The sequence below is a fragment of the Schistocerca serialis genome, chromosome 11 (assembly GCF_023864345.2).
Source record: "Schistocerca serialis cubense isolate TAMUIC-IGC-003099 chromosome 11, iqSchSeri2.2, whole genome shotgun sequence".
Classification (NCBI taxonomy): Eukaryota; Metazoa; Arthropoda; class Insecta; order Orthoptera; family Acrididae; genus Schistocerca; species Schistocerca serialis.
The window spans coordinates 183,505,276-183,528,267 of NC_064648.1; the positions used below are offsets into that span (position 1 = coordinate 183,505,276).

Consider the following 22,992-nt stretch of genomic DNA (forward strand, 5'->3'; position numbering starts at 1 on the left):
TTTGTTTATCTTAGTTGATATTGTTTTGTACAGAATTACAATTCTGTGCCTTTATTTGACGTTATTGTTGTCGGTGTTGTTGTCGTGGTCTTCAGTCCGAAGACACTCCACTGTGCTCTGTCCTGTGGAGGCCTCTTCGTCTCCAGATAACTACTGCAATCTGCATCCATTAGAACCTGCTAACTGTAATCTTCTCTCGGTCTCCCTACACAGTTTATACCCCACTTACCAAGTCACCAAGTCAGTGATCCTTTGATGTCTCAGAATGTGTCCTCTCAACTGACCCCATCTTTTAGTCATATTATGCCAAAAATTTCTTCCCTCCCCAATTCTGTTGAGTAGCACCTCATTAGTTGCCTGATCAACTCGTCCAGTGATCTCCCCTCTTCTTTGGCACCACATTTCAAAATATTCTTTTCTCTTGTTGTCTCAATAGTTGATCATCAATGTTTCGCTTTGATACGGGGTTACAATCAAGAATATTGCTCACAGAAAGACTTCCTGACGGTTAATGTTATATTTGGTCTTAACAGATTTATACATCCAGAAGGGGATTTTCACTCTGCAGCGGAGTGTGCGCTGATATGAAACTTCCTGGCAGATTAAAACTGTGTGCCGGACCGAGACTCGAACTCGGGACCTTTGCCTTTCGCGGGCACTCCTTTCTTTCAGGAGTGCTAGTTCTGCAAGGTTCGCAGAAGAGCTTCTGTAAAGTTTGGAAGGTAGGAGACGAGGTACTGGCAGAAGTAAAGCTGTGAGGCGTGCTCGGGTAGCTCAGTTGGTAGAGCACTTGTCCGCGAAAGGCAAAGGTCCCGAGTTCAAGTCTCAGTCCGGCACACAGCTTTAATCTGCCAGGAAGTTTCAAATTTATACATATTTTTAAGAAACGCTTGTATTGCTATTGTTAGTATGCAAATTATATGCTATCTTATTTTGGATATCATCAGTTATTTCATTGTTTCATCAGTTATTTCATTGCCTAAATAGCAAAACACATCTGCTGTGTTCAGTGTGATACCCAACATAATTCTTCAGCACTATCTTATTTAGTTTGACTACATTTGTTTTTCTTTTTGTAATGTTCATCTGGCAGCATCTCCTCTCGACACACTATCCATTCCCTTCAACTGCTTTTCCAGCCAATTTGGCACTTCTGACAGAATTACATCACCACCCTTCTCAAAAATTTTTTATTGTCCCTAGGCTTTAATTTCTTTTTCAAATTTATGCTCAGTTTCATCTACCGGTTGCTCAGTGTAGAGACTGAATCACATGAGGAATAGGCTCACTTCTTTCTCATCTATTGCTTCTCTTTCATGTCCTTCAGTCTTACAGCTGGAGTTTGGTTTAGGTGCAAAGCCTTAGGATTTCAGTGTTAGTTGTATTCTGGCCAAATACTGGTATTAAAATCCTGACCCTTCTGGATGCTGCACTGTATTTTCCTCTCATTTCTGCCAGCACGTGTTCGTGTGTGACATTCCCAGTGTTCAGTGCAAATGTAAATTATCTCGTGTTGCAGCCTTTCGCTGTCTGTGGGCTCCATCTATGTGCGCAAGTACTTCAAAGAGGAGGCCAAGAAGGCGGCACTCGAGATGGTGGACGATATCCGCCAGGAGTTCCTGCACATCCTGCAGGAGGTGGACTGGATGGACGAGGGCACCAGGTACGTCTCACCTGCTGTATCCGTAAAAATTCCAGGGTACCTTTAGTTGTACCCCATCATAAATTAATTACTCTGACAGAAATGGGAAGTTCTCTGTATATGTCTGCTTGTGTCTGTATATGTGTGAATGATATGTGTGTGTGTGCGAGTGTATACCCGTCCTTTTTTCCTCCTAAGGTGTCTTTCCGCTCTCGGGATTGGAATGACTCCTTACCCTCTCCCTTAAAACCCACATCCTTTCGTCTTTCCCCCTCCTTCCCTCTTTCCTGATGAGGCAACAGTTTGTTGCGAAAGCTTGAATTTTGTGTGTATGTGTTTGTTTGTGTGTCTGTCGACCTGCCAGCACTTTCATTTGGCAAGTCACATCATCTTTGTTTTTATATATCATCGACATTGTGCTGAGGGACACATTTCTGGAGGTTGCCACACTACTCCATTCTGTTGAAAAATCAACCTGAGCTGAATTTCTGCCAGCCAACAAATTGCCTCATTTATGTGAAATTTGTTGAAAGTTCAAAGAAAACAGTATTTGTCCTTATTGCCCTCGTGAATATATAGCTGTAGATGAACAACAAGATACAGGTCCACTCAGTTCATGCCCAATAGACCCAACAAATATGGTCTCAAATTCTGGATTGCCACCGCCATAGTCACAAACTATATATGTAATGCTTTCCCATACCTCGGAGAAAGAAGACACAAAAAAGCAGAAGTGATCACAGGAGATTACGTCATTCTGCATCTTGTGGAGCCATTTGTAAATTGAGGAAGCAGCCCGATGACAGACAACTTCTTCACATCTCTTCAACATGCTAAGAATCTCCAAGAAAAGAAAATTTCATTATTCAGCACAGAGAAGACATCAGTTGTGAAATACTGTCCATCAGCATCCCTGGCCAAACTGGCAGCTTAGTGTGCTGTGACCGTATACCGAATAATGAAGAATGAAAATGTCATTCTTCTGAGGACATTACAAGCTGAAGTAGCAATAAGCAAAGAAGAGAAGGGGAACTCTGCAACCAGAGCATTCCTCAGTGCAACAAAGTATGGGGCGGATATGGTCAATCAAATGATCCATAATTGTACTTCAAAGGTTGTATGATCCGCAACTGTACTTCAAAGGTTGTACATATGGAGAGGGCCAATGCACTTCTTCTACAACACCATGGACATGGTAGAAATAAATGTGTGGATTGTCTATAAAATAGTAAGAAATAAGAAAATGTAAAGCAAGAAGTTGATACTTCAGCTGGCAAATGAATTCAAAAGAGTAGTATGAAGAGCAGACAAATGAAGAGGATACACGGCCAGAATGATGTCAAAAGTGGAGGAAGTGCCAAATTAGCCTCAAAAGGCAAAAAGGCCAGCAAGAACAATGTAAAGTGCACAGATCTGCGTGTGGAAAAGTTGCTTGTAAAATAGAAATCACCTGTGAAAGGAGTATCTACCAGATTCCAGAGACTCAAGTAAAAAGTACAATGGAAAATCAGAAAGCCTTTGCCCCTATTTTTTACTAGCCAAAGTAAGGTAAATACAGGTAATGATAAATACACTACTGGCCATTGAAATTGCTACACCACGAAGATGACGTGCTACAGACGCGAAATTTAACCGACAGGAAGAAGACGCTGTGATATACAAATGATTAGCTTTCCAGAGCATTCACACAAGGTTGGCGCCAGTGCCGACATCTACAACGTGCGGACATGAAAGTTTCCGACCGATTTCTCATACTCAAACAGCAGTTGACTGGTGTTGCCTGGTGAAACGTTGTTGTGATGCCTTGTGTAAGGAGGAGAAATGCGTACCATCACGTTTCCAACTTTGTAAACGTCGGATTGTACCCTATCACGATTGCGGTTTATCGTATCGCGACATTGCTGCTCGTGTTGGTCGAGATCCAAGGACTGTTAGCAGAATATGGAATCGGTGGGTTCAGGAGGGTAATACGGAACGCTGTGCTGGATCCCAATGGCCTCGTATCACTAGCAGTCGAGATGACAGGCATCTTATCCGCATGGCTGTAACGGATCGTGCAGCCACGTCTCAATCTCCGAGTCAACAGATTGGGACGTTTGCAAGACAACAACCATCTACACAAACAGTTTGATGACATTTGCAGCAGCACGGACTATCGGCTCGGAGACCGTGGCTGCGGTTACCCTTGATGCTGCATCACAGACAGGATCGGCTGTGATGGTGTACTCAACGACGAACCTGGGTGCACGAATGGCAGAACATCATTTTTTTTTTATGAATCCAGGCTCTGTTTACAGCATCGTGATGGTCGCATCTGTGTTTGGTGACATTGCGGTGAACGCACATTGGAAGCGTGTATTTGTTATCGCCATACTGGTGTATCACCTGGCGTCATGGTATGGGGTGCCATTGGTTACAAGTCTCGGTCACCTCTTGTTCGCATTGATAGCACTTTGAACAGTGGACGTTACATTTTAGATGTGTTACGACCCGTGGCTCTCTACCCGTCATTCGATCCCTTTGAAACCGTACATTTCAGCAGGATAATGCACGTTCGCATGTTGCAGATCCTGTACAGGCCTTTCTGGATACGGTCAGCACATTCTCCAGATCTCTCACCAAGTGAAAACGTCTGGTCAATGCTGGCCGAGCAACTGGCTCCTCACAATACGCCAGTCGCTACTCTTGATGAACTGTGGTATCGTGTTGAAGCTGCACAGGCAGCTGTACCTGTACACGCCACCCAAGCTCTGTTTGACTCAATGCCTTGGCGTATCGAGGCCTGTATTATGGCCAGAGGTGGTTGTTCTGGGTACTGATTTCTCAGGATCTATGCACCCAAATTGTGTGAAAATGTAATCACATGTCAGTTCTAGTATAATATATTTGTCTAATGAATACCCGTTTATCATCTGCATTTCTTCTTGGTGTAGCAATTTTAATTGCCAGTAGTGTAAATGCAGGCCACACGGGAAACTGCAATCACTTTAAATCGAAGGGCACGTTTAAAGCACTGCATATCAGTGCAATTCGAGGAATGAATATATCTTCACCTCCTGAATACCCTGCACTGATAGTGGCCTCTATTGCATTTGGCTATAGGTTCTTGACAGCCAGCCTTGTTCCATTGCATAAATCACATTTCTGTCAATTTCTCAAGCTCACCCCACGATCTAGTGACGTCTGATGGTACTTTCTTAATTTTTTCATCTGAATGTAGAAATCTGAAGTAAACTAGGTAAGGACTTTGAAGTAAAGCAGTCAAGTACTTTTAAAAGTGTTAGTAACAATGTTTTTCCTTTATATACCAAAAGTATAGGAAAAGACAGATTATTACTTACTATCAGGAAGACATGTCAGTTGCAGACAGCCACAATTAAAACACACTCACATGAAGCCATCAGGCACAGCATTCATCAGTAAAACAGACACACCCACCATTCACACATGTAAGCACACCTCACACACACACGGCTGCCAACTTCAGTATCTCAGGGCAGAGTGCAACCATCACGTGGGATGCAAGCAGCAATGTGCAGGAGGTGGAGAAGGGGAAGGCACAGTAGTGTGCGGGTGGGAGAGAGACAGATGCTGTCTGGTGAAGTGCGCAGGGACTAGACTACCAACAGATGCAATGTCAGGGGTTGTGGGGCAGGAAGGTGGGGAAAAAAGGAACAAAAAAAGGAAGGGTGTGGGAAAGGATGAGAGGATGTATTGGCAGAGGACTGCCAATAAACAGAGTGGGAAATGAGAATGGGGAAGATACGATAGGACAAAGGGATGTTACTGTAGGTTGAGGCCGGGATAATTACGGGAACGGAGAACGTGTTTTAAGGATAACTCCCATCTTCGCAGTTCAGAAAGGCTGGTGGTGGAGGGAAGGATCCAGATGGCTCCAGTAGTGAAGCAGCCATTGAAATCAAGTGTGTTACATTCAGCTGCATGTTGTGGCCACAGGGTGGTGTAGTTTGCTCTTGGCCACAGTTTCGCAGTGGCTGTTCATGCTGGTGGACAGCTGGTTGGTAGTCACACCAATGTAAAAAGCTGTGCAATGATTGCATCAGAGCTGGTAAATGACATGTCTTCCTTGACAGGTGGCCCCACTGCTGATTTGGTAGGATAAACCTGTGACAGGACTGGAATAAGAAGTGCTGAAATGATAATTAAATCGAGACTCTAAGCTGTCGACAGGTGTTGATATAGTGGTTTGGCCACATGGAACTGATGCTTTGAATCGTTTCTTAGATCATTTTAATTGTCTACATCCAAGTATTAAATTTACTATGGAAATGGAAAGAGATGGTAAACTTCCATTTCTCAATGTTTTAGTGCAAAGAAAGGATGATGGGACTTTTAGACATAGTGTGTATAGGTAAACCCACTCATACTGACCGCTATCTTCGTGCGACCAGTTGTCATCTGCCACGCCAACAGTTTTGCGGACTCTCGTCAAAAGAGCTTATGCCATTTCGGCCGACGAACATTTGAAAGAAGAACTTGATCATTTGAAGATTGTTTTTAAACAGAATGGATGTACGGAACAACAAATATGCCGTGCTCTTCAGTTTGGTCCGTCATGCGAGCCAGTAGAGGATAGTTTTGAATCGGTTGCTTATTTACCGTTTGCGGGAAGTGTTTTTACGCCGGTGGCCAAGACTGGAGCCCTTCTTGGCTCAGTTAAAGATAATTTGGGCTTGAGGAGGCCCGGGGTTTATGAAATTCCTTGTCACTGTGGAAAGAAGTATATCGGTCAAAGTATTCGAACTATTCAGGACCGGTGCGTGGAACATCATTGGCACACTCAGTTGTTCCAGCCTGAGAAGTCGGCAGTGGCGGAACATTGCCGTAATGAAGGACACAGGATGATGTATGACAAGACACAATTGATCTCTCCTGCTTCTCACTATTGGGAATGTGTTCTTAAAGAATCAATTGAAATTAGATTATCCAGTAATATTATTAACAGGGATAAACGTTTTCCTCTAAGTAAGATATGGAATCCGATTTTGTCCGACATTAAACAACAACGGACTTCTTTTCGATCATAGGATTCTTCCAACTAGTGCTGTTGCGATTTATCGTTTCTGACGACTTCTCCCACTGGTGCGCTGCGTGTCTACTTGCCGCCTGGAGGCGCTCTCCATCATCTCGCGCACGCGCGGTGCTCTCTTCATGGTGTGTAAAGGTTTCCGTCGTTGTGGCTGGAACTCAGTTCCGGCGAGGCAGTGCACTAGCATTAACTCACCTGAAGATGGCGGCCAGCTGGTTCGCCGAAATATTGTGTCAGGACGATGACGTGATCTGGCTGCAGACCCGTGAAGAATATTAGGCATTGATATACATCAACGGGGACAGTTGAAAATGTGTGCCGCAACTGGGAGTCAAACCTGGGATCTCCTGCATACACGGCAGACACTCTATCCATATGAGCCACTGAGGGCACAGAGGATAGTGCAACTGCAGGGATTTATCCCTTGCACGCTCCCCGTGAGACCCACATTCCCAGCTTGATGTCCACACACTACATTCGTAGTTCCCCTGCCCATTACACTCATTACTCGCAGCAGACAATCTTACCGAGTGCTGTAAGAGTTCGGGCAATGTGTGTGCTTCCAGCGCAGAAGAAGAAAGTCAATGGCTGGTTAGGCATAACTATAGGACATGTCCGAAAGAACAGAGCCCTCGGTGGCTCAGATGGATAGAGTGTCTACCATGTAAGCAGGAGATCCCGGGTTTGAGTCCCGGTCGGTGCACACATTTTCAACTGTCCCTGTTGATGTATATCAACGCCTGTCAACAGCTTAGGGTCGTGATTTAAATATCGTTTCATTTTGAGAGAGCTGCATGGTCACCAATGGTATCTGTTCTTTTGGACATGTCTGAAAGAAGGGATACCATCTTCCTGTAAGAAGTGCTGGGTGGGTGGATTGGGTAGGTTTTGCACCTGGGTCTTCCACAGGGGTACAATTCTTGTGGCAAGAGGTTGGGATTGGGAGTGGCTTAGGGATGGACTAGGGTGTTGTGGATGTTGGGTGGGCAATGGAACACCACTTCAGGAGGGATAGGAAGTGTCTCTGGTAGTGTGCCCCTCATTTCAGGGCACGACGATAGGTAATCAGAGCCCTGGCAAAGGATGTTGTTCAGTTGTTCCAGTCCGGGTTGGTACTGGGTGACGAAAGGGATACTCCCTTCTGGATGGTTCTTGGGGGTAATGGAAGGATTGGGGGCATGAGGGGAAATGGCATGGGAGATCTGTTTGTGAACTAGGTCTGGGGATAGTGCTTGTCTGTGAAGGCCTCAATAAGATCCTCAGCATACTGAGCAAGGGAGTTTTTGTCACTGTAGATGTGCCATCCCTGTGTGGCCAGGCTGTATGGGAGGCATATTTTGGTGTGAAAGGGATGACAGTTGTCAAAATGCAAGTACTGTTGGTCGTTGGTATGTTTAATGTGGACAGAGGTGCTGATGAAGCCATCAAAGAGGAGGTCAACATCTATGAAGGTGGCACACTGGGTTGAAGACCAGGTGAAGCAGATGGGAGAGAAGGTGTTGAGGTTACGAAGGAACGAAGATACGGTGTCCTGGCCCTGAATCCAGATCGCGAAGATACTATCAGTGAACCTGAACCAGACTAGGGATTTGGCATTTTGGGAGACTAGGAAGGTCTCCTCTAGATGGTCCATAAAAAGGGTGGCACAAAAGGAGGCCAAGCAGGTGCCCATGGCTGTGCCACGGACTTGTTTATATACTTTCCCTTCAAATGAGAAGTAGTTGTCAGTTAGGATAAAGGTAGTAAGGTGTATGAGGAATGAGGTAATGGGTTTGAGTCTGAAGAACATTGGGAAAGGTGTGTACATGTGTGTATGTGTGTGTGTGTGTGTGTGTGTGTGTGTGTGTGTGTGTGTGTGTGTGTGTGGGTGTGGGTGTCTATATATAGCCTATGTCCACCCATGCAGTAGCCACCAGAAAGATTGCAGGAGGCGCACATCGGCACGGCACGTCACGGACGGTAGTTGCCGCAAGTAGAGTCCCGTCCACCAGAGGGCACGCGGGAATTCGGACGCAACCTCTGCCGACGGAACGACAACAACAACTCAGGCAGCACGGGCCGTGCCCAGTGAGTTAACATCGGGCATGCCTAGGACACAGTCCCGGTCTATGCTAAGTGAAGTGATACGTAAACGTGAACAGTGTTACTACAACCCAGATGTTCATTAATGGTGGTTAGTGTTTAACGTCCCGTCGACAACGAGGTCATTAGAGACGGAGTGCAAGCTCGGGTTAGGGAAGGATTGGGAAGGAAATCGGTCTTGCCCTTTCAAAGGAACCATCCCGGCATTCACCTGAAACGATTTAGGGAAATCACGGAAAACCTAAATCAGGATGGCCGGAGACGGGATTGAACCGTCGTCCTCCCGAATGTGAGTCCAGTGTGCTAACCACTGCGCCACCTCGCTCGGTGTTCGTTAATGGTTACATTTTATATAAATATATGTTTCAAGTCAGATTATGAAATCTTACATAGACATGACCTCCCTCTTGTCTTGAAGGATATATATATCAGTTTGAATAACCATAACAGAAATATCAGCAAGGAAAAGTAGGTAAAATAAGGGACAAGCAACCACTGAACAGAGTTCTGCGCTGTCTACATCCTTATACGATGGCCGATTTAATGTGGTATCTAATGCTCCTGCAACAGGGAGGATGAGACAATGATGAATCAAGACCCATTCATCCATGTAAGTATTACAAGTTTAGGTGAACACAAAATAATAACAACATTGTTCTCAATTTCTAATTGTCTAATTCTTCCTGGTGTGGAAAGCCAAGTAATGTCACAAGATTAGGTGATGGATTAAGTGGACTATGATATAAGAATGTGCACAGGGTGACAAGAAAGTTTTAGTCGGTCTGAGGAGTGTGCACCTCTAGGGCAACAGCTTCTGATAGGCTACTACATCATCTGTGACTGCCCCATGGAGGTTCATACATTATTCACTACACCATTTACATTTATATATATGGTAAATAGTGGCAGTCCTATTGTTCTCACTTTGAACGCTGCTAATATTACATTTTCCCCTGGTGATTTTGTTCTGTTAAGAATGATATGTTGAATTCTATCTGCAAACAAGTCCTGAATCTATTCACAGATCTGTTCCAGTACTTGGTAAGCTTGAATTCTGTTCACTAAATGACAGTGTGAAACTCTGCCACAGCCGTTCTGAAGACGAGGAACGTATCAACAAGGATCCATTCTTTCACTTTCTTTGCAAAATGTTTCATCTGTTGTTCTCCAGTATCACTTAACCGACAAAGACCTTACAGATCCTGGCAATGTGTAATGTGGTATGATGTGATCTGATGTGCAGGAAGAAGGGACTCGAGAAAGCCAAGTCGATGGCCGTCCACATCGCGTATCCCGACGAGCTACTGGATGACAACAAGTTGGACCAGTTCTATGAGAAGGTAAGCCGTGCCAAATCCATTTGTAAACAAATACATTGCCTCTCACTGGAACCCCAGTGTCGCAGGACAAACTCACGTGTCACTGTGCCCTGCCCTTTGTAAGCTTTCGACCAATCTGCATTGCTAACTCTTTCCAAGATACACAGAATACGAGGCATAAGACATCAGTATTGTGAAGCAGGACCGATGGTGATTCGTCAACTGTTCATGACGCAGAGAAAGAGTTTACTAGGATTAAAATAATTTTTTGATTGATATTTCTGTGAGTTAAATGGGTGGAGCGCTGCCACACACTACACATTTGCGTGACAATGATTTTGCATAACACGACAACTGAAAATTGACCCCCACTTTTGACAATACTGTTTCTGCATTTTAACAGTGTTTATTCGCAGAGTGGCATGTATGAATCTTTGTTTCATCTAAATAAACCACTGGCCACTTTAATTCTGGTGCCTCATTTTCAGGGCTCTGAACTGAACCTCATTGGGTCTGTCTGTCTGTCTGTCCAACTGATAAGACCCTTTTTCTGAGGAATAGGTAGAGATATCAAGTTGAAATTTATTTGAAATACAAAGGTTAACGGACCCTCGGTCGTGTAAAAAATTTAGGCTTCTAAGTCAGTGCAATCAAAAGATACAGCCACCTGTAAAGACCCCTTTTTCTCTGGAATGGGTAGAAGTATCAAGTTGAAATGTATATCAAACACTAAAGTCTACAATCCCTTGGCATGTTTAAGTATCTAAGTCAGTGCAATAAAAAGATATGACCACATACAAGGTGATTCAGGAGGTACGTCACATAATTTGTGAAGTGATTCTACATGTGAAAATAAATGAAAAAAGTCCTACGAACATATGTCCGATTTCCGAACTGGAATGTGTTGAAGACTGCACACATCCGTGACTGATTATGAAGACAACTGTGAATATTAGTTACTGAAATGCTGTGAAAGGTGTTGTAGTGGATAGAATAATGGCTGGACAGATGACTGCTCCATCCTACGTGTGGTGTTAAAAAGTCCCCCACCTGTGTGAATGCACTTGTCAACACGTTCGAGCACGTCATGTTGCACATCGAACATCATCTCGGCGGGCTTTAATGTGGGCAACATCATTGTTGTTGCAAGTGACAAGTTCTTTACGTTTACCCCCCTTCGTAGCGTACACATTCCCCTTTAGGCAGCTCCGTAAACAGAAGTCGGGGTTAGGTCGGGCGATCAGGCACGCAAGTTAATGGATCCGCCACGGCCAACCCTCCGTTGAGGAAGTGTGTTCTTCAGGTACTGGAGTACTTGTCGGGTACAGTGAATTGGTGAGCCAGGTACATTTGCCGTCGTCACTCTAATGTCGTGGGTGTTCGTGATACAATTGCGTGTAAATGTAGCCTCATCTGCACATAAGTGCATTGCATGACGTCTCTGTGTAGAGCCAACCCTTCACAAAATTGTTGTCTGCTTGCTGAGTCACCTGTATGAAGATGTTGCACAGGCTGTGCACAGAAGATGTACAATCCCTCAGCATATAATGTACACCACAATTGCGTTTCCGGAATATCGAACTGATGTGTACTGTGTACTGGTGATGGTACACCACTGTACCATTGCGTAATGCCGTCCCTTTCCTCAACTGACTGAATGGCCTCGCATTCTGTTGTTACATGTACACTGGATAGTGTTCCAGATTCATATAATATTTGAAAAACCCTGTAAAATACCCTGGCAGGGGGTTCATCGATCAGGAGAACATCTCTGGTAATCTGTCACGGCTGCACGGACAATGTCATTACAGTACCCGTACACAAATGGGTCTGCATATTCTGCACGGGTACCGTATTTACTCAAATTTAAGCCGCACTCAATCTAAGTCGCACCTGAAAAATGAGACTCGAAATCAAGGAAAAAAAATTTTCCCGACTCTAAGCCGCACCTGAAATTTGAGACTCGAAATTCAAGGAGAGAGAAAAGTTTTAGGCCGCATCTCCAAATCGAAACAAAGTTGGTCCATTGTAATATGAAGTACAATTTAGGTCGAATGAATGACAATACAGCTATAGTACTTTGGTTCGAGTCATAAGCTTAGCAGGTAAGCTTTACCAGGTAGCCATTGCTATGCGTCAAGCACTCCGTCCGTATTTATACGGGCACCCTGCCTTTTTCACGTGCTTCGTCTGGTTTGAATTGATTGCTTATTTTTCTTTGATCTGATAAGTGCCATTCTCTTTGTTATAGTGGTTTACGTCACTCTAAGCTGAAAAGGAGAGAGAGGAATTGTCTCATTAGCGAAACAATGGCAAGAGACTGCTATTTGTTGTTACTTACACTTCTGCTTTCTTTTATAATGATCAACAAGAACGAAATAATAGACTGCGTATGATAGATGTTCTGAACGAGAGTTTAGCAAAAATTTTTCTCCGTTTGAAAATCTTTGCAGATGCCTCTTTAGTACATTACATTCTGCACAGAAATTAGAGTCATCTTAGATTTAAAAATCTAGTCAATTGCCGTGCTTCATTTCTGACTGTATCACTATTAGGCATAAGAATAATAGGAATATAAACATGGCACGATATGTATATTCTTCCACATTTGCTGTTGTCTCACTCTAGTTTCGTAGTTTATTAGGCAGACAGGATTTAAATGAGATAGCAGCAAACACGAAACAATACGTGGCAAAATGTTTATATTCATATTATTCTTATGGTGAAGAGACTACTGCATGTGATTCACAATTCATAAAAGTTCCTATTAGTAACCATCTCTTCTCACAGGTAGGAAAAAATTCAGAGCGTAGAGTTGCCCATATTGACATATATCCCAAACAGTCTTGCCAGTTGGATTTTCGTAGTACATTGAAATGATGCTACATTCGAAGATGAATAATATGGAATTTGTATTTACTTCGTTGGTTAATGTATGAAAATGCAGTGGTTGAAGCTCGGGGTGGAGAAAAAAAGCTGGTCTTCCACTTTTTTTTTTTAATTTGTTTACTGATCCAGAGGTTTTGGCGCCAGTCTTTATCTCTGTGCCTACAAAGCATGCCTGTGTAGCGCTACATATATTCTACGGCAAAAGTTAATTGAGGCGGCACCTACCAACATTTTTCAGAACTTCCGCTTACTTTGCACTCGATTCTAAGCTGCAGGTGGTCTTTTGGATTACAAAAACCGGAAAAAAAGTGCGGCTTAGATTCGAGTAAATATGGTAAACATACGTGGCGTGTCGGTATTCACGGGGACAGTGGACTTGCTCAAGTAAACAACACTGAAGCACAAATGGTGACTGATCTGACCTACGAACGCACACTGGGTACACTTCCAGCTGTTGCCTCGGTGTGATGTCACAGTGGTGTCGACTGTCGGAGAACCACTGCACCTCATATAGGATGGATCAGTCCTCTGTCCCACCATTATTCTATTCACCACAGCGCCCACACAGCATTTCTGTAAGTAAAATTCACTGTTGCCTTCATGTCCATTCGTGGATCTGTGTAGTCTTTAACCTGCTCCAATTCCATAAAGATCAAAAATCGGAAACACGTCTGTAGGACTTCTTTGTTTTATTTTCACACACAGAGTGACCTCACAAATTTTGTGGCATTCCTCCTGATACCCCGAATTACACATTTCAGTACCTGCAGACTCATGCGTCAAAACCTACAGGTAAACTGTCCGTATATGAGGGTGGTCCCATAAGTACATCACCTAACAAAGAACACACAAAAATTTTCCAAAAAAAAAAAAGTATTTATTTTTCAACATAATCTCATTTCAGCTCTATACATTTTTCCCAGTGATATTCAATAAGTTTGATACCATTTTCGTAATGAGAACTGTTTAATTCCTCAAAATAGCCATTAACTGCCAACATCACATCTTCTTTTGTTGAAAATCTTCAACCACCAAGCCATTTTTTCAAGTTTGGGAACAGAAAGTAATCCAAGGGGGCTAAATCTGGAGAATAGGGTGCATGAGGTAGCAATTTAAACTTTAATTCGTTAATTTTGGCCGTTGCAATGATGAACTTGTGAGCTGGTGCATTGTCCTGAAGAAACAACACTTTCTTCTTGGCCAAATGCGCCTGTTTTCTCTTGATTTCTTCCCCCAAATATTGCAATAAGTTTGCATAATACTTCCCGTTGATAATTTAATTATCCCGCGCGCTTCCCAAAAAACTGACGCCATGACCTTGCCTGCAGATCAACTGGTCTTCAACGGTTCTCCAGTTTGTCTCCATTGTTTTGATTGTTCTTTTGTCTCAGGAGTAAAGTTGTGGACTCATGTTTCATCCACAGTTATGAAACTGTGCAAAAAATCAGCTTTATTGCTGCGAAATTTCGCTGAACAGTCATTTGAAACATCGTCACGACACTGTTTTTGCTCGAGTATGAGCAGACACGGCACATTCCTTGCACACAGGTTTCTCATGTCCAAATTTTCAGATTGTATGCAATGTACCACACTTTTTGAAATGCCTGCTATGCTCAAGTATGAGCAAACGTGGCACAAACCTTGCACACAGGTTTCTCAATACGCAATATACCGCACTTTTTGAAATGCCTACTATTTCTGCTAGCCTGTGCACTTTCAGTAAATGATAATCCAGTACCGCTTTGTGGATTTTTTTCACCATTTCTGGAGTCGTAACCTCATTTGGTCAACCACTGCGATGCTCACCTTCGCATCTCATACGGTGTCGTTTAAATTCAGCTACACAATATTTTACTGTTGTCAATGAAGGAGCAGGCTCTTCCAAAGTAGAATCTAGCTCAGTTTTAATATTGGTTGCATTGAGCCCTTAAAAAAAAAAAGTATCACGTAATGATGACCAATTTTCTCCATTTTCACAAGTTCACTAACAGCCTTCACTATTGATGGGTGCCAAACAAGTACTAAACAAGGTGGCATCTTCAAACTTGAAACATATGCTCCATAGATCATTTGTTTTCTTATCCAGAGATATTTTTCAACAACAACTGCCATCTCTCTATCAGGCTAGGTACTTATGGGACCACCCTCGCACTTGGTGGTCTAGTGATGCACATGACTGGAAGCCAAGCGGTTGCAGGATCGAATCTCGGTCAGACCTTGGGTCATTCGGTCTTTTTTTAACGAAGTAAGGATACAGCAGATACAGTATATGATTCAGCTCTCACATTGAACTGTGCATCCCCTTTCCCTGATTGGATAATTGGGGTAGCTTAGGGGAACACAATTGACTGAAGTGGTGTCCAGTAGAAAGAACTGCACCAGGCCACAGTCCCACATGAAGTTATTATTATCTACAGGGTGTTTCCATAAGAGCGTGCAGACATTTAACAGGATATAGAGGATGCCTCAAGAGCAATTTGGGGCAGGGAATCTGCAGTCTGAGAAGCCAGCTTATGGAAATAATAGGTATAAAATCACATTTGATAATTAAACTGTAACAGACCTTGTATCTGACACTATTTTTGAACACCCTGAATAATGTAGTATGCCTTTGTAATATCTACATACTCTCACTCGCTTACATGATGATTTGTTTGTTATGACACCTTTAAATACCAAACCCCACTAGAAAAAGAGCTTTTCTCGTTTACTGTTAGTGACACAGTAAAGCCCATATTGCAAGAGAGCGCCTAGCACTTGCATTACCTGTTAGACAAACATGAGTTACTGGAGAGAAAAATTTTCAACAAAAATTTTAGATCTAAAAAGAAGCCCAGAAAAGGTACAGTGACACATGTCAAAACACAGACAAATGACAGATACTGCAAGGACAAAGAAACTAGTAAGTATTGGTCATTTATACACAAGGAACAACAACTAAGTTAGACGCTTCCCAGCCACCTGTGTTTAAAACAGCAATTGAATTTGTTTTCCCTGTGAAACTGCGTAAGAGTAGCACCAGTCATATGTTTATGTGTGCGACGTGATGTGCTAAGTCAGCACAAAACCCTCTTGAGGTTGTGTAATAAGGATTTTGGGACATCATGTGCATATCAGTTTGTCAGTGAAATAAGGCAAAACTTTTGCCTACTGTCATACGGTGAATAACACTGTAGTACATTGCCGTTATTTTTTCTTCTTGTAATGAGTATAATAATTATTATATTTTACAGCTATATTTATAGTGACTGTTCTATATCATTATTATATTTTTATATTGTTATGTTTTCATATTTTTATTGTTCACAATATTTTTTTCTTTTTTGACAGTTTCAATCATTGCATTTTTAGTATGTGGAACATATGACAGTTAATTTTTTTTCTGTCATGTTGATATTTCTTTCAGTTTCCACAGCCTGTAAATGTTGTACACTTGTCAGCTTTGAGGTTCCAGCAAACCATCCAGCTCTCGTTGATTTCTACCCTCCCATTGTTCCACAGTGTTCTGTATGACATCTGGCTGAGGAGAACAGATTTTTGACCTCGCGTTGCCTACATCCTAGCCTTTGCATTATTTTCCTTCCCACTAAGAACTCAGTGACTCCTGAGAGATGAAGTAGGGTAAATGTTTGAGTTCTTTTTAAATACTCTTCTCTTCTATGCAGCTTCTTCACATTCAGGAAGTGTATTCAAATCAAACTGATTCCATAGATTTCCAAAAGATAGTGTCATATTAATTTTATCCATAATGGCTATCGTTACAGCTGTGACTTATGTACATTCCTAAAACGTAAAGGAAAAATGTCTGCTCTTTCAGTCGCAATTCAGAGATGGTTTTAAAAATAACAATGCTTTTTCTACCCCTTAAGCCCCAATTGTCATGTGCTTATCACATTATTTTGTTTGTCATTATTTTTACATACCAGTTCCTACTGTTCAAATTACATGGGTAGAGTTTATTTTAGTGATGAAACACCTATGAGCAAGTAATTTTTGTCAAATTTTCATTAATTTTCTATAGTTTCCATCATCAAACTAAACTGTATTTATGCAATAGGGCCAGTGGGAACTGCCATTTACAATTAATGACAAAAAATCTTTTAAAAACATTAAGATGGATCTTTAGGAATGTAAATACATCACACATTTTAACAGACATCATGACTGTAATTAATTTTCCATTATATTTTCGAATTATTCAAACCATTTCGTGTCGGCTGTTATTGGTGACCATCCATTCCTGTACAAACAACACTTTCAGTGATTGTTAACATTAGTTATTTTTGTTCAGTCACAGTTATAAAATATATTATTGTAAAGACACTTCGGAGGATCCCAGTGTTCTTCCCATCTTTAGTATATGTGTAAAGTAAATAACAGTTAAGACATGATTGCCATGAATCTTCATGTGATACGCAATTTTGACAATAAACACTGTAACTTTGCCATCCTTTCTTATAGTTTTGTGAGTTCTCCCAGAGTATTGTTAGTAAGCATTATTGTTGTTGTGGTCTTCAGTCCAAAGACTGGTTCAATGCAGCTCTCCGTGCTACTCTATCCTGTGCAAGCTTCTTCATCTCCCAGTACCTACTGCTGCCTACATCCTTCTGAATCTGCTTGCCTAATTTAATTCTTGGTCTCCCTTTACAATTTTTACCACCTCCAATTAAACCCATTATGACATTCCTGTTGATGCCTCAGTATGTATCCTATCAGCTGATCACACCTTTTAGTTAAGTTGTACCATAAATTTATTTTCTTCCCTATTAGATTCAGTACCTCTTCCTTAGTTAGTGAGTCTACACAACTAATCACAGCATCCTTCTGCAACACCACATTTCAAAAGCTCTTTTGCTGTTTGCAGCTGGGCTCTTCATCATTTGCGTTTCACTTTTGAACACTAACATTTACATCCGATGCTAACATATTTCTCTTTTCTAGAAATACTTTTTTTCATTCGGGAAGTTCACATTTTATATCCTCTTTGTTGCTGCCACTGTCTATTACTTTCCTGTCCACATAATAAAATTCATCTTCTGCTTTTAGCATCTCCCCTCCTTACTTAACTGCCTCAGCCTCACCTGATTCGTGTATACCTCATTACCCTCTTTTAACTGTTGTAGGTGTTCATACAGGGCGAAAATTATTAAACTATATGAAATCAAATTGTCATAACTTCTGAACGGTTTGCATTAGGACATTCAAACTGCACAGTTGGCCGCAGGGAACAGTGGGAATTAGTAAGGTTCGGTTTGGTTCGGTTTAGCGACGAAGCCCACTTCGATTCGGATGGGTTCATCAGTAAGAAAAATTGCCACGTTTGGGGGACTGAGAATCGACATTTCACAATCAAGAAGTCTCTTCACCCTCAACAGGTGACTGTGTAACATTACGAGTCAAGATAGCTGTAACGGAAATTGAATAGCGTAAAGTTATCATTAAAAACGCACGCCGTGCAATTTAATTGAATAGCGTAAAGTTATCATTAAAAACGCACGCCGCGCGATTTGTGACGATTTGGTTGGTCATAATAGTAGTAACATGCTTTTGAATACAATTAAAATATAACGGCGATACCTGTTTAGTGTTATTGGAAATAATATGTAGTAAATTAATGAGTAAGGTAGCCGATCCTATAAGAAGAGGTGAAATTGGGCATATTAAGGTGTTTTGCTTTATATCGACTAAGCCGATGATACGGCGTCTTTTTTTCCGTTTACTCTTAGAAAAAAAAAAAAAAAAAGAAAACAAGTAACGAAGTGCTAATTGTGCGTTGTGAAAAATATAGGGGCGAATTTTAAATAGCTACAGTGTATAATCATACTAACAAATGGACATTCAGTTACGCGAAATAGCGGACAGTGAAGTGTGGTCATTAAATTGAGTTCACCTACAGGGCCGTCAATTCCGGGATAAGTCTATTCGCATCTCACGAGGGACGCGGTATTGAGACCGTTTTTTTTTTATTATATCACGGAGAGCAGGCTTCAATTTATAAAAAGGAGAAAAGCTGTATCATTATCATTGACTGTTGGTGTTAAGCAACCAAAACTGTTCATCAAAGGGTTTCGGTGAATGAGTGGTGAATGCGAAATAAAACTGTGAACGAAGTTATGTTAAATAAGGCAGAAGAGACAAGACAGTTTGGTCGTATCTGTTATTATTCCATAAACCATAACATTTATTCTCGTTGTACGAAGCCTTTATAGACGATCGTTATGACAATTTGCTTTGAAGGGATCTCGTTACGAGTTAAGTTTTCGGGACCTGGTCAACAGGGGATAGTTCGTAGATCTTAACTACTGCAGCTATTCTGGAATCAGGTGCTACCGTGACCGTTGTGTGTTGTCAATGGCTTAAGGTCATCATATCTCATGCTCTAAGATCGACGCGCCTTTCCTCTTGGTATAACGGTGTCTCACGGTAACCACGACAACACCGATGGTGATGGAAGATACGGTAGAACTGTGTGGTGTGCAGTGTCCAGTCACAGAATAATTTGTGCACTATTCCTCGATGGCACAGTGCCTCTGAATGGTACATTAAGGTTTTGGAAGATTTCATCCCCATTATCGAAAGTGAATCTGATTTCGACAAGATGTGGTTCGTGCAAGACGGAGCAATCCCATCGAAGCAGGAGAGTGTTTGATGTCCTGGAGGAGTACTTTGGGGACCGCGTTCTGGCTCAGGGGAATCCAGAAGCCACTGACACGGGTCTCGATTGGCCGCCATATTCTCGGGATCTGACACGTGTGACTTCTTTTCGTGGGGCTATATTAAAGACGAGGTGTACAGCACTAACGCCAAAAACATTGCTGAGCTGAAAATAGCCATTGCGGAGGCCTCAGAGAGCACCGACGGTTCAACACTTCAGCGAGTGATGCAGAATTTTGTTACTCCTCTGCGCCACATCGTCGCCAATGACGGCAGGCATATCGAAAGTGTCGTAACCTAAATCCGAATATCTGTAGCGATGTTTAGATGTCAAATAAAGTGTGTGTGTGCTGTAGTTTGCAACTAATTTACGTTTTTTTCATATAGTTCAATAATTGTCGCCCTGTATTTTAACCTCAGTTGAAGACACTGACCGGTCCATTCAGCTGAACTTGAAAGACCTTGGCACTCTTGAGATAAAATTATAATTGTCATTGGTAGACATTAAAATTTGTGTTTCTTCTTCCTGATCTTTAATGGACTTTCCAAGTTTCTCCTTAGTTATGTTTAATGCTTGATAAATTTTGGGACTAAGTAACTGTGTAAGATATGCTACAACTCTCCTTTCTGAGCTGCTGTCAGCATTTCATGTACTCCACCTCCTATAATAGTAGTCTGGTTTCCATTCATTTTGACCCTGTATTTTACTTCTGCTAATTTCGAAATTTCAAAGTGTGTATTACAGTTAACCTTGTCAGAATTTTTCTGTAAGTTGATCTGATAGGATTGCATTTTCCTGGAGACACATTGAGTCTCAACTTTATCTTCAATAAAAACAGAAGCTGAAGTAATGATTTAAAATTTATGCCAAGACTGGGACTCGAAACCCAAACTCCTGCTTACGAGGCAGATTTGCTATCCATTACTCCACACCGGCATTGTCGCTAACACGGTTGCACCGATCGTCCTCCCTAACACGGGCTTCGATTGACGCCTTCGTCCCACCTTCATTTTCCTCTTCTTCAGTCGTCAGTATAGCCGAGACTCCTATATTTCCTCAGCCTCGTAAGTAATGAGGAAATCTTGCCTGTACCTCAGGCACAGGTGATCTATTGATCTGATAGAATTACATTTTCCTGGAAATATAAATTTTATGATCCTTATTCTTCTGATCCAAGAGAAAGTTGAGACTCAGTATATCTCCAGGAAATGCAGTTCTATCAGAGCAATAGATCACTTGCACCTGAGGTACAGGCACGATTTCCCCATTACGTACTAAGTCGGTGTGCTATTCTGGTATCAGAGAACCTCGGCAATACTGACAATTTAAGAAGGGGAAAATCGAGATCGGCTGAGACGAGGGCATTTGGACAAGGTTAGTGCAGCTGTGTTAACCACAAAGCGAGGGTAGTGCAGTGAATCGCACATCTGCCTAGAAAGCGGGAGAACTGGGTTCAAGGCCCAGCTTTGGCACACATTTTAATTCATTACTACAGCTTCTATACTTGCCAAAGTTGTCTGTAAGTCTACAAATTCTATAAACATAGGCTTGTCCATTCTTCTGTAGCATCAGTATTGCCTCGTATGTTCCCATATCTCTGCCAAATCAAAACTGATGTTCGCCCAGGCTAGCTTATATCAGTCATTCCATTCACCTCGGTGGTTAAAGACATAATATTTACCGAAAACCAGCCTTCCTTTGAAGAGAGTTGTGACAAGAGCAGTGAGCCAAAGTCCTAAGCACCGACTGACAACGCAGGTAGTGATGTCAAATTATCGCTGTGACTGCCAGTGAGTCATTGCACAGAGTTCACACGGATTGGTCCTTAACCCCCTGTTCTCAAGTGTGTGTTGGGTCATTGGGCAGCTGGGCACAGACCCGGGACAGTTCCTGGAGAGCAACAACAACCTGACCCGCTTCCTGTACGACTTCTATTTCGGCCGCCTGCACCGTCCGGTCAACAAGTCGGACTGGACCACGCTCGGCGACTCGGCTATCGAGGTGAACGCCTTCTACGAATGGTCCGACAATGCGGCCGGTGAGTGACCGCCGTGGTGGTCTGAGTTTGTGTCTGTCTGTTTGTGTTTGTGACGTGTGTCTCGGTCACTCGCTGGAGCTTTCGCCACACTGCTGCCGACCTCCTAAAAACTATTACACCCCGTCTTCCTTCTCGTCATTTCCTTCGGTGTAACCCCGACGAAATCCTGACAACTTTATGAACAAATTCCTGCTGCCTGGTACTGCCCACAATGAATATTGTCATCCCTCATGAACTGAAGCCTCTTGAGGAGTTTGAAGATATTAAGTCATAAGAAAATGTGGAATTCAGTGTAGATGAGAAAGAAACGAGTAGTGTCAGATGCAAAATTAGGTGCTGAACTCGAGGTCACCACTGCCTGAACAATTAGGAACAAAACAGTAATGAGTGGTAGAAATTAGAAACAGTAAGGTGGAAGAAAGACTGGGATCAGTTCTGGAAAAGTGGCGACCCACCTGTAAAGAAAGTTGCATACGAGACACTGATGTGACCAATTCTCAAATACTGTTCCGGCACGTGAACTGCTTATCGGGTTGGCGTGACAGAAGATGTGAAACTAATTCAGAGGTGCACTGCTAGGACTGTACCAGCTCGAGTTAGTGGTCACCGACAGTGATGATGGGTAACGTAAATGGTGAACCTAAGTAATCGTTAGACCTAAACAGTGAAAATGGGGGTTAGTAAAACACTACAATATTAAAGAAAAATGGCTGATCCTGGCTCCCACACATACGTCTCTCTCTCCATGTCAGTGGGAAAACCTACCTATGAGCTGATAAGAATACTGGTTGGAGGGAATGCTAGATACTAATGTATATATCAATAATAGCTGTACATTCGCCCACTCGGTATCTCACTGCATACTTCATAAAAGTTCTGTCACATACGTTGTCAATCAGTCGAGGATCAGGAAATTATGTTTACACATTAATGAGAGAACTGTTGCATAAATTGTGCTGTGAATATACACAGCGAAAGTTGGTCAAGTTTTGACATAGAAGTACCACCTGAAAGTGGAACTAAAAGTTTATGAATTATTGTGATCCAATAAAGAAGTAATTTCTTAATTTTTTTCTTCTGCTGTGTATCATTACACAGTAACTCTGAACTGGCACAGGTTTCAGTTGCTGTATATATGAAAAACTTGTCAGAGAGTAGGGGAGGGACAAAGTTTCTTGAGTTCGTGGTGGAGTATGTAATTCAATACGTGTCTCAACCCGTCATCTCAGTATCTGTATTCACAGGTAACAACACCTTCGTCTCCAGTTCTTTAAAGAGTCAAACTCGAATTTTTAAAACAGCTCCATTTTAAGAAAA

At 42.2% G+C, this 22,992-nt stretch overlaps 1 protein-coding gene across 4 annotated transcripts in view; it reads left to right on the plus strand.

Annotated features, from left to right (window-relative positions):
* LOC126427381 (neprilysin-2) overlaps positions 1 to 22,992 on the plus strand; it is a 617,471-nt gene that overhangs the window by 547,644 nt on the left and 46,835 nt on the right. For 3 of the 4 annotated variants that reach the window (XM_050089733.1, XM_050089730.1, XM_050089732.1), the window contains 3 exons: positions 1,520 to 1,663; positions 10,018 to 10,114; positions 21,504 to 21,675. In XM_050089733.1, the coding sequence (XP_049945690.1) occupies positions 1,520 to 1,663; positions 10,018 to 10,114; positions 21,504 to 21,675 (413 nt within the window). The remainder of the gene's footprint in view (positions 1 to 1,519; positions 1,664 to 10,017; positions 10,115 to 21,503; positions 21,676 to 22,992) is intronic. The other variant, XM_050089731.1, reaches the window with a different exon arrangement.